The 12,435-nt window shown below is 39.8% G+C and overlaps 1 protein-coding gene across 1 annotated transcript in view; it reads left to right on the plus strand.

Moving 5' to 3' along the window:
* The window catches only part of STX7 (syntaxin 7), a 33,149-nt gene extending 22,285 nt beyond the window's left edge, over positions 1–10,864 (plus strand). The window contains exons 5-10 of the mRNA XM_021391419.1: positions 3,197–3,334; positions 4,059–4,111; positions 4,801–4,891; positions 6,179–6,251; positions 6,926–7,008; positions 9,459–10,864. Of these exons, the coding sequence (XP_021247094.1) occupies positions 3,197–3,334; positions 4,059–4,111; positions 4,801–4,891; positions 6,179–6,251; positions 6,926–7,008; positions 9,459–9,551 (531 nt within the window). The 3' untranslated portion in view covers positions 9,552–10,864. The remainder of the gene's footprint in view (positions 1–3,196; positions 3,335–4,058; positions 4,112–4,800; positions 4,892–6,178; positions 6,252–6,925; positions 7,009–9,458) is intronic.

The following is a 12,435-nucleotide window of genomic DNA, read 5'->3' on the forward strand; positions in this document are numbered from 1 at the left end:
AGAATGTTCGAGTTATCACAAGGACAGTTACTAGACCTAGATGTTTATATTCCCTTCAGGGGGTTCAGGATGTGTATATTTCCCCCCTTCGTCAGGCTAGCAGTACTTTCCTTCACAATGGACAAACAGTCTCACATTCACACTTTATCACAATTACTACAATGAACAAACATAAACATTCCCACATTTTATCACAACGGCCATCCTGGGGTTCTCTGGTTTTTTCAAGCCACGGTCACACCAAATGCACAGGGATCCACTGTGTGCCGGAACCTGTGGAGACACATGCATAGCCCCTTCCCCACGTAATTACATCAGTGGGTCCTTCCCACCTAGGGCTTTCTGGGAGGCAATAACCCACTAGCGGCATGGTACAACCATGGTGGAAAAATGGTGCTGAAGGGGGGGGTGACATCTGTCGGGTCCCGAAAGGAAAAATTTGATCTGTACACTACTTTTCAATACTTTGTGAGTGATGCCTTCAGCTATCTTCAGCCTAGCTGGCATTCCTTTGTAAACAGTATTTACTAGAACAAAAAAGAAACTGCTACTAGCCATACTTCTAATGCGCTATTGCAAATCTACTCTTGCAAACAAAAAGCAGTAAAAATACTTTTTTCTTTAAACATACAAAGCACAGCATTGCCCTAGTTAACAACACTTAACTTTGCAAGTTATATCTGGTTCCTTCGGTTGCATGGCTTATCATAGTAGTAAACCAAGGAAGAGACCTACAAAAAGAAGTCCTAACATAATTGGAATTTCACATTTGTCAAGCATATAAGTCTACAAGTTGTACAGTTTGTGAATAAACGAGATATGTTGAACTGTAACATTCCCAGCCATGGCAGATGCCTGACACAGCGTAACTTCTCCTGGCCTCCAGAAAAACTCATGTGCAGAACAAAGAAATCACTGAGTATAATAGGCCACAATACCAACAGCGCCTTTTCAACTAGGTCTCCAGGAGCACCCTGCTCTCCCCCCTCCCTTAGCTGAAAGCCAGTGGCGTTGGCAATGTTTCTTGTGACTTAAGTCGACCGAAATCAAGTACTTTCTGTTACGTCCTTTTTCCATAAAGCACCAGGGGATGCCCCCGGGATTAACAGCAGAAGCCTGTAAGGAAGGAAAATTAGTCAGCATTCTGATGATCAACGAGCTTGTTGGAAGAACAGCAGTAGCAACAGACTAGTTGATATGTGTAAACGAGCATCTAATAGGTGCCATAATGAAACTAACAACTTAAATCCATTTGAATAGTTTCACAAAGAATGCTAGTTCTAAAACAGTTATTAACCCTACAACATATTTAGAATTTCACAGCCAAAAGTTCCAACAATTGAATTGAGAGTTGTCGTTGAACTGTTAGAAGACACCAAGTTTTATTTTCATCTAGCCAAACGTAACCTGCCTTAGAGTTGCAACCCGAAGCATCTGTAGACTTCTTCATTCCCTGTGGTAGAACTACCCAGTGATATTTCATGGGACTTGCCCGATTAACAGATGGAACACAAAAGCAAATTTTTTTCACAGTCACCTGGGTGAAGCGGAATAGCGAAAAAACAGTCTTTGAGATCAATAACACTAGCTTCATAACGTCGAGGAATCATAACAGGGGTAGGTAATCCTGACTGCAACACGAGGAGCAGCAACAGCAGCAACAGCGTGCACAGCATCCACAGCGCCAGCTCGCTGCCCCCCGCTGCGCGCCCGCAGGCCCACACGTCGCATCTTCCAGCAGCGCCTTCAGCCGGGCCCTGCCGCTCCGCTGCCCCCGGCCGCCGCCCTCCTCGAGGCCGGGCTGGGTACGCCGGCGGCAGCCGAGACCGCAGGAGCCGTCCCGCGACAATCTTTCAACGCCCCCCAGTCATAAGTAAGACTCAGGGCTGTCTTACCACCCGTAGCGGAGGATTCCAGAAGTTCCCTCCCCGCCGCCTCTACTAATTGCATCATCCATGGGATGAGAACCCCCATACCGCTGGAGGAGACCTTCGCGTCTGCCTCCCGAGCCAGTACCTTCAGCACTTTCACCGTATCCTTCAAGGATGCCGTTGACATGGTGAAGTCTGGACTACCCCGAGCCCCGCTCGCACTAGTGCGCACCACAATTCCCGCCGAATCTCGTCGGCCCCGGATCACGTCGCTATATCACGATATCACGTCAGAGTCACCACTTGTCACGGCGCGACAATTAATAGACCCTAAACAACCGGGATCCCGTCCCGGGGAGAGAAACACACAATCACAGATGCTACGGAGTCAACTCTCGTTTACTGGAACTTTCGCGCGGTCTTTTATACCCGTACATCCGCTGCGCATGCCCAATCGCACCCGAGTCACGCACTCACGCACCCATCCCCACTCTTTAACCCGCCTAGCACAAAGCATTACATCAGCAAGCACGTGCCTGTGATTGACGCCCTTCCTTTTGTTCACCTTGCCAATCAGCACACATCCCCCTACCGCTTTTACCCGCCACATCATGTTGGCTCATGTAGAGTATTTGAGTGACTTCAGTTCTGCATGCCTATTTTTTGTACTCCGCACCTGGCCTTCAAAGCACTGTTTAGTCAGTCAGGACATTTGCATGGCAGGGACAATTACAACACAAGAATATTTTGCTGAAGTCTGGACTTGTTTCAAAGATGTTTTTAAATATCAGAATTGAATTTGACTGAGAAGGCAGGATTCGAGACAGTACATTGTGCCTGTGATCTCAGCTATCTGGGCATTCAGTAATCTGTAGCAGTGATGCTGCTGAGTTTGACTCACCAGGCACTATGAGTGCTTCCAGTGGCCAGGAGTTATCACCTGTGGCAATGACTGTGACAGGTGACCAGGTCTGTTTACACACTGTCCAGATAATTTGTGCAGAGTAAGTCTGATCTGCGTAACTCAGATCAGCATATATGCAATGTCTTGTCCACAGGCTTTTGTTTTCTTAAGACAAATGGACAGGAGCTGTTACTAAAACAATTTTTGCAGTCTCTGAGCTGCTGCTTTCCCAAATCTGTGTGAAATACAGGCAGGAGCTTACATGCAAAGTAGCTGTTGTCATTAGCATGCTCTCAAGGCAATATTCTGTTATACCTATTTAGAAAAAATAGAATGTACACCTTACTATTGAGTAGCCTGGAAATGACGAGTCTTGAAAAGCCTGATCTCATTTGACTTGGTAAAACTTCTTGTCCCATAGCGTCAAAAGAAAATACAGAAAGATCGTCTTGTTGGGGAGTTCACCACAGCGCTCACAAATTTCCAGAGGCTGCAAAGGCAAGCTGCTGAGAAAGAAAAAGACTTTGTAGCCAGAGTAAGAGCCAGCTCAAGGATATCTGTAAGTACTGGAAGATGTGCTTTTATACTCTGTTTACATTGGTAGTGGTGGTGTCAATCTTGCCTTTGTAATACTTTTTACAAGAGCTTACATCTGACCCCAAATGTTGCAGAATGTGTAGAATATGATTATGAGCATCGTGGCTTTCTTCACTTACTTTCATGCACAGCTGAATTAAACAGTTACTTTTATAGTAAAGACTGAATTACGTTCTAATAAAAACTCCTCAAAGCTGTTTTTTTTTCTTTGCTTTTGTCACATAAAGGCACAGAATCCCCCTGAGTTTGTACACTAATCTTACAGAAGCAGTTTTTAGTGAACTTGAAATACATTTTTTGTGCATTTAGATATGAGGACTTTTTCTACCAGGGAGAATCGCTTGCCAGATCTCTGTTCAGTATTGAAGAGGAGAAGTGCTGAGGGAGCTTGGGATGTTAGCGTGTCAGTTTTGCCTTTTTACTCCGTGCCAAATATATGTCACTGTACTTGTAAATTTTAACAAGCATTTAGTGAGCTGAATGTTTTTGCTTGTATTTCAACTTCATGCATGCTTAAAGCAAAATCAAGAAACAAACGTGTTAAGTCATGTTTCAGTTTGAAGTTGACTTTTTATAAAGCTTATAATAGTTACTTATTATAGAAATGCTGACAGTGCTCCTTTCAGGTCCGTGATATTTTTACCTTTTTTTTTTTTTTTTTTTCCCTCCATACACCGATCACATAGGGTGGTGCTCCTGAGGACAGCTACAAAGAAGGAACACTCGTCTCCTGGGACAGGTAGGCTGAATTTATTAAAACTTAACGTAGTTCGGAGTAAAAAAATGGCTTACAGGGAAGAAAGAGTTGCTGATTTTCTACAGGCTTTCCACCTTAATGAAATTGTGGAAAAGAGCCTTTTTAGTGGGATAGATGGGAAGAAAACAAGCGTTTCATTTTATCTCCCTCTTCTTTGTTTCTACAATTCAATCATCTTCTTAAGCTGACCCAAGTCCATATCTGGGCTGTGGGACACCCAAACTTAGGTAAGCACAGTCCAACCTGTGAATAGTGTAAAACTGTTAAGCTGTGATTGATCCATTGTTTACTGGGATCTCCTGTTACTTTCACTCTCCCAAGAACTGCATCTCAGTCTCAGATTCTGTTGGTAGTGGTTAGCCCATTTTTGCCTGTTTAAACTGTGCTTTTCGTAATTCAGATGAAACTGTGTCCTTGCATTCTTACTTGGAATTTCCAAAGAGCTTGCTCAATGCTATATGCAGATTGCTACAGCAGCAGCTTCCTGTATCAAAGACATCGTTGTTAGACCTTCCCTCTTGGCTGGACATACAAGGCTAAAAACGTGTGCTTTGTTAGCTGATGAAGTTTGTGCCATATGTGTTTGGCTGTCTTCATACTCTTCACATTCTGATTTATTTCTTACTGTAACTGTTACATTCTGGCTTTGTTTGGTTGATTTTCTTTGACAGTCAACCTCAAGCACAAGTGCAAGATGAAGAAATTACGGAGGATGATCTCCGTCTTATTGAGGAGAGGGAATCTTCCATTAGGCAACTTGAGGTAAGCATAAATGGTTTTACAGCAGATTTCAGAATATACTCCTAATGCTTCCAAAGAAAAAAACATATTAGCATAAATCGTGGGGGCCTAGGAATCATTTGTGGGCAGTTTTTTCTTAAACTCTACAAATACTGTCTTTAGATGATATGTTAAAGGTACATTCGAAATCTAATGTGTGAAAGCCATGTTTTGATGTGTTTAATCTTAGGTAGTTTCATTGAGGAATAAGAAAATGCTCCTGAGATAACAAGGAAAAGGTTGATTATTTGGTTTTGGTTTTTATTTTTTCAAAAATAAATTGAAGCAAGGCTGTTCCTTCCTACCCAGCTATTCCGAATTGTTCAGCTTCTTCATTTTGTAAGAGCAATTTGTTCTTCTTTTTTTTTTTTTTTTTTCCTGAATGCTTCTTTTGGAAATAGATGCACTACTTCGTTCAAATTTCTGTAATTAAGGGTTCATCGAAAAATTAAAAGCATTTAGCGTTGAGTTGTAAGTATACCAACATCATGCGTCGAAATACTGACATCAAGAGACTTTTGTGATAACAAAGTGAACTTTTCCACCCCACCTGGAATCCACATCTCTGCCATCAACAACTAAGATGCTGTAATCAGGATTTATCAGGAAATCTTGCTGATGCATGTGTCAAAATCCATTCTGTTACATGTATAAATCTTGTGATAATTTCTCCCTTGCCATCCATGCATTGTACGTGCAATAACCTAAGTATATACCAGTTATTAGTTGAGATCATACGCACAGTGATGATGTGACATCTGTAACTTCAGTGGAGCCAAACAGTCATAGGGTAGTGTGATCCTGATTCAGTAGCTTGGTTTCATATTATAGATGCCACGTCTGGAAATTCTGTTGCATATGACTTTTGAGTGTGTTCAGTGTGTTTCTTAAAACTAACGCAAAACACTTTGCGCATATACTTTTATTCATTTTGTTGAAATTGGTATCTGTTAAGCTAAGTTGGCATGAGGCCTCCCTGTGACTTAAACTGGGACAACCTTGTGCGTAGATGAGCCTTCAGCAATGATAGATTGTGTTTTTGAAGTGACATGAGTTGTGCTTTTTGCACAGTCATCTTCAGTTAGTTTGATTTTCATAAATCATTTTGTCTCATAGTACAAAAAGGTCTTCCAAAATAATATTAAAGTTAACGTTTTTCTTGTAGGGTGATGAGTGTATGTTCAGGAGGAAAATGAGCAGTATTTTTAAATACATTTACAGATATCTCGTTATGCTTTGTCAAATAACGTTGTGATTGTTTCCTTGCAGTCTGATATTATGGACATCAATGAAATTTTTAAAGACTTAGGAATGATGATTCATGAGCAAGGTGATGTGATAGGTAAGCCCAACTCAATTATCCTCTGAAAAGTTATTTCACGTCTTTGGGGAGCAGCAGTGCAGAAAATTTATTTTGCTGGAAAAATTCCTGTGGTGAGAACATTAATGCTAAAGCAAATCAAGTGCAACCTAATAATGGGTAGATTGAGGTAGCTTGCGATCCATTAAAAAAGTATCTTTAAAGTATAGTTTAAATGTACATTTAATTATGTCCTTTTAAGGTGTATAAAATGTGTAACAGTCGTTTTTGGAATTGTGTGTTCATACCAAGTTCTATTCCTGCCTCTTGGGGTGTTTTGTATCTGTTTCCTCTGATCTCATAGACCTTAGATTAACAAAAAACAACAACTGAGCAAAGAGTAGTCAGTAGCAAGTTGAATGGCAGAAAACTACTGAGAGGAAGTTTCTATTCTGGTCAGTGTCTAAGGCTCATCCCTGCCTCAAGAAGAAGAGGGATTCTTACGGAGATGAACTTAACCTGGGCATTTCAGAAATGAGCTAAAGTATAGGAAAGGTCAGCTTCCATAATGTATCGTATGAAGCTTAGGGTGTGGTTGAAAAAAAAACAGCATTTTGAGGGGACAGCTGGCACACTTCCTCTCAAGTGTATTTCAGTATTCCAAACGTTTGGCTTATGACTAACCAAAGCTTTAAATCTTTCCTTTTAAAATACAGATAGCATAGAAGCTAATGTGGAAAATGCAGATGTACATGTGCAACAAGCAAACCAGCAGCTGGCAAGAGCTGCAAACTACCAGGTAATGTCAGTGCCTACTGCCAGTTGTGTCGAAGTGTCTTTCCTCAGTAGTCCTGATTTCTACGTAATGTAGCTGTTCAGAATTTGACTTTTTCTCACAGTTTGAAGACTCTCTTGATAGCGTATCCTAGACTATGATGGTATTACTAGGTGACAGTGGAAAAAAAAATTGAGCAAGCTCTGAAAGCGTTGGGTTTCATGTAAAATTAGCTAGGTTGTTTCAGATCAGCTGGAATTTTACTGTTACTTAAAACAAAAATGAGTTCTTTTAACAGCTCAAGAAGGAAAGGTGAAGAGCGAGTCTTTAAAGATCACTGGAGAAGTATGGAAGTCTTCTGAAGATGCTGCTAGCTAGCATCAATTTTTTACTGTACAGAATCTTCTCAAAACAGTGTATGTCCAGCTTCTGTTAATTGCTACCGTGATGTTAAAAATGCATTTCAAACTCTCAAACTTTCTGATGAAAAGCCTCTTTGAAAGGACCTTTTAATGCCACTTCTTTCTAATTTTTTGGTATTTGTTATAAATAATCTTATTAGTTATAAATCTTCACTCTTTAGTGAAAATTAGTCCTTAGGAAAAAAAAATAATCCTCTTATGTGTATTAACAGTAGCCAGATTGGCAAATCAATGACAAAATGCCTGAAGGATTGCTTGCTGATCTCAAAAGTGGGAGGGGAAAAAGGGTGGACATGTCCTCAAACTGTATGCCAAGTGGCAGTAATTGACACAACCCACCATTAAGTATGACTAATGGCTATTTTGATACTGTCAAAATTCAGAAAGGAATAAAAAATAGCAGCAGTCAATTTTCTTTGGAAGGTGTCAGTTTGGGGGTTGAAATTTAACATGAAAACTTTGTGCTGATTCATCTTGAAGAGGAAAGGATGAGTAACTTCAAGGTTATCAAGTTTGTTACAAGCTCCTGTTTCAGACATCTCACAGCAGAGGCCAAATACTCAGCAGGGTTTGCTTGTGTTGGGAAGGACTGTATAGCTGAGTTGAGATTTGACCTGTCCTCTGCTTGAAAGCTCAGCTTTGTTCTGAGACCTGAAAAACCATTTAATGTATCTATGCTCTGACCTGCTTAGGGAACTGGTAGAAGCTTAGGTATCCTAGTGAGAGCTAGGCTTGGTTGGTGTTCTCACAACTCCTTTTTGTGGAGGTATGCACCATCCATTTTACTTGTGGGATGTGCTCATGGAGCAGAGCTGTTGGGGCAAAGCTGGGCTTGTCTGCTCTGTTTCTTTCCCCCTTTATTGCCACTGCTTTATACTTGTAGAAATGATCAAGTGTATGAAGAAATAAGATCTTCATGTCTTTATTCCATTACCTTGGCTAAGTAGCATTACAGAGAAAATGTTTGACTTGCTCCAGGATGAAAAAGGAAGTAATTGGGAGTGTTAAGAGTTGTAGGGAGACAATCTAGCAGCAGGTAAGAAGGGGACCCTAATAAAAGGTTGAGTGCTAGCAAGCGAAGTGATTAAACAGCTAAGGGGCTTGAAAATAGGAGAAGTGAGTCAGCAAAACTAGCCAAAGAGAATATCTAAGACAAGATGGAAGCCTGGGAGTTTGCATGGTACTGAGCAGAGAACTGGCTGCCCCAGTGAGGAACTGGTGCAGATGTAGTCCCGCAGGAATAACAACGTAAACAGTGATATAAAGCTTTGCTATAAGGAGAGCCAAACTTTGCTCTACCTCTGGAGCTGTGATCTAGATTCCCAAGATTTGAGCATAGGTATTCTTTGGCTACTAGCAGAAGCCTGCAAAACCCACTAGTAGAGTGTATTATTTACTTTCTTGCTGCTTGATATAAAGGATGAGAATCTGCTCCTAGTCTTGGTTGCTCTGGTATCTCAAAGTTTTGGACATGGTCTTAATTTACGCTACATTATAATGACATCTGTAGAGCTTGAGTCTCTTAATCATGTTGTTTTTTTTTTAAGAGCAATTTGAATGTAATAAATATCACAAAAACAACTTCAGAATAACTGAATTGATGCAAAGTCCATCTTGTAGAAGACTAAAAATGCAGTCCTTTGGGGCTTCTGTATATACATTTATACTTTTAAAATATCTTTTTTTTTTTTTTCCCAGAGAGAGTCATTTCTACCTCCTCTACTGTGCAGATTGATTTTCCTATGTACAAGGCCATCTGCTCTCAAATATTTTCTTTCCCTAGTGTTTTAATCAAATACATTCATTATGTTGCTGCTTTCTCTTTTCTTAGTATATTTGTGCCAGAAAATACTACTGAAATCATTTTGTTGATTAATACAGCCAGAAAATTAAGTCATGGATTATTTTTTCCTTGAATAACTTTATATAACTTGTTTGTAAGGACACAATTTATTTAGATTTCACAAGCAGTATGACCATAAAAACATTTGAGTTGTTTTTTGATCTTGTGGTGCAGTTTTCAGTCAACTTTTTTTTTCTCCTTGCTTACAGCAAAGATCCCGAAAGAAGATGTGCATCCTCATTGGTATACTTGCTATTGGAGCCATGATTCTTGGAATCGTCCTATGGTTGTCTCTAAAATAAGTCTCCAGAGAAAGCTTTGTAATCGATATTTAAATTATGAAAGGAAACTTCTGCAGTAATGGTTTGCTCATTCTGAAGCTCAGTAAAAATGATGTTTTTTCTGTACTTCATCACACTCACTTTTTTATGAGACTTTGTTTTAAGTTGAGAAATAACTTTCTCAGTCACACCATAACTGCCTGCTCTCTTGGACGTGAGTGCTGTCTTACCAGTAAAACCAGTCAGCATCATATACTGTTCCGTTAACTTAACTTAATAACCTCTTAAGGGTTAGGAGATTAATCAAAATCTTGATAACTTGTTTTGAAGGAAGGGGGAGTGGGATGGGATTATCATGGAGATACTGCTAAATGTTGCTGCCAAAACAAACTCCTGAATTGTTGCTTGAGGCAACAAATTCACAAGTTGGAATTTAGTTTTAAGCTAGTAATGTCTTTTTGTCTTTTTCCCTTCCATCTCACCCACCTGCCCATTTGATATGGGTGGTTCAAAAATAAGACGTAGATGTAAAGTTAGTGCGATCTTTTTTTAACTGAAGCCTTCAAATTAAGCCTTCGGTTTGCCTCTAATCTTTCAGATGCTTCATATATCTCTATCTGGCGTTAACTCTGGTTATACCTGGAAGACTCTGCAAAAGTAGGTAGAGTGGATGACATAATTATTTGGATTTCTTCGAGTTTTTCCATTAAGAAATAAAGTTTTATGTGCATATGTCTGGTATCTTTGCATCTGAAGTGTTTATCAATGAGCTTGGCTAGATGAAAGTAAGCTCTAGTCTGTGAATTCTTAAATTTACTGGGAAGAATAGGAATTCCCAGCTTCCTAACTGCGCTTGAATGTTACTGTTCTGGAACTGCTGTGATTCAGTTTCCACGAACAGATCCAAACTTGTATGTGAGGTCTTTCATACCTCTGAAGAAAAGATTACAAGTTAAATTCCAGGTTCAGCGGTATTTGAAAACAAGTTCTTAATCAGTTGAGCTTACTCAAACTGCTTAAGAATTCTGATGCTCACAGCCATTAAAATGACCTTTTTTTCTCTTGTGCCATTTTGTACTAATATATTAAAAATGTAACCAAACACTTTTTTGCCAATTAATCTATTTGCATTTTTAATTGATGTCGGTGAACTAATCTGAAACGTGTACAGATGAAAAAGTCGATTTGTATTTTATAAAGTTCTTGTACACTAGACTGATAGAGAAAGCACTGTTTACATGGTGAACTATGAAATGTTGTTTGGAAACAATCTAAGCAAAGATGGACTTCAGAATTGTAACTGTGCAACCAAAATAAAGGTCTTTTAAAGAGTACATTTTTTCTAGTACTTTTTTTTCAGAATCTGTCTATGCAAGCACAAATGTCTTTACCTTTATGTAAATGACTGGAACTTCTCTCAAATATTCGAGAGAATTTCAGCTGTTCTGCTGTTCCTAACATTCATATTGTTAATGGAAGCACTCTGGGATCTTTCCTCCCCACCTCTGTGACCCCAGCCTTAGGAAAACAAGGAGAACAGGTTGCTTTGCTCTGTATTTCTGGTGACACAGACGTTAAGTTATCCTTTGGCACAGAGACAGGAATCCATCGTGTGGGAAGGAGACTTGTGCTGGTGTATTTGAATCCCAAAAGCAAGGGAAGAAAAACAAGTGTTATGGAACTGTGTGGTTATAACCTACGTAATGTGGAGAAAAACCTCTCAGGCTGCAAGGAAGTCATAGTATGGATGCTTGTGTGTTGAGGTCCCAGCTGCACTTTTCATGTGACTGCCTTTTTGTGTTGAGTGCGAAGCCGGGGCTCTACTTAATCTTTCTTGTTTAAATAACCATCAGATTTACTTTAGACCAGTGCCAGCCATGATAATGCTATCAATTAGTGATGCTAATACTTTGATTAGGCTGAAAGTGTTATGGTGTTTCTGTGCTTTGTTTAGTATTTAGCATGTATACGTTGGGGGGGGTGGGGGAGTGGGAGAGGGAGGGTAGAGCCGTAAATACCCCTTTTTAAACTGCTCTTAATGGAATCGCTCCCTTTCTGTCTTTTCCCTCACTTACGTATTTGCACTCTTAATCATATAAAATGCAGTTTCCAAGTACTTAAAGAAAATGTTGGTATCTGTTAAGAACCTAATAAAACATCTGGTTATAACATGTATGAGTCAGTGTTCTTAGAGCAAATATTTTGGCTGTTGGAAATTATCCGTCAGTATGTCAGATTAGCAAGGCCAAAAAAAAAAGAAAAAAAAGCATTCAAAGCACTCTTCAATTTACTGAAGGAACCTGGTAAGAATAGTTCCTTTGTAGTTATCTTAACCCACACACCAGGGGTGCCTCTCTGTTCTTTCCTGCTTTTTCAAAGAGCTGAAAATCACAGGGTCAGACAACTTTGTAAAGATTTTGTGGTAGTGTGGATTGTGTTGTTTTGTTTTTCACTGCACCTTTCCCCCTTGGAAATTGTTCTTGATAATCAACAGGGTGTACGGTATCACCAAACTTCATATCTAAGCCTTCTTATGTCACACACGCACTCCACACGTATAGTCAGCGAATGTTTGATGTCTGAAGTGAGGGTTAGATTTTGGACATCCAAAGTAGTTTGAAATCACAAAACAATTTTTAGTCTTGGCAGTAAGGGGTCAAAAAGGTAGGGCGAAGGAAGATAAGGGCATAATATGTCTGTACGCAGATGTTTGAAAGACCAAGCGCCTATGTAGTTGGTCAATAATTTGGGCTGTTTCAAGGATCTGTTGGGTATCGTGTTTGGAAAAGACTTGCTTTGCTTTTATTTAGTTCTGGTTGAACCTATCCAATTTTTTTGGGAGCAGAAGATTTCTGAGGGAGGAAAGAGCAGAGAGCTCTTGTTTTGCTGTATGTCAGCATCTGAT

The sequence above is a fragment of the Numida meleagris genome, chromosome 3 (assembly GCF_002078875.1).
Source record: "Numida meleagris isolate 19003 breed g44 Domestic line chromosome 3, NumMel1.0, whole genome shotgun sequence".
Taxonomy (NCBI): Eukaryota; Metazoa; Chordata; class Aves; order Galliformes; family Numididae; genus Numida; species Numida meleagris.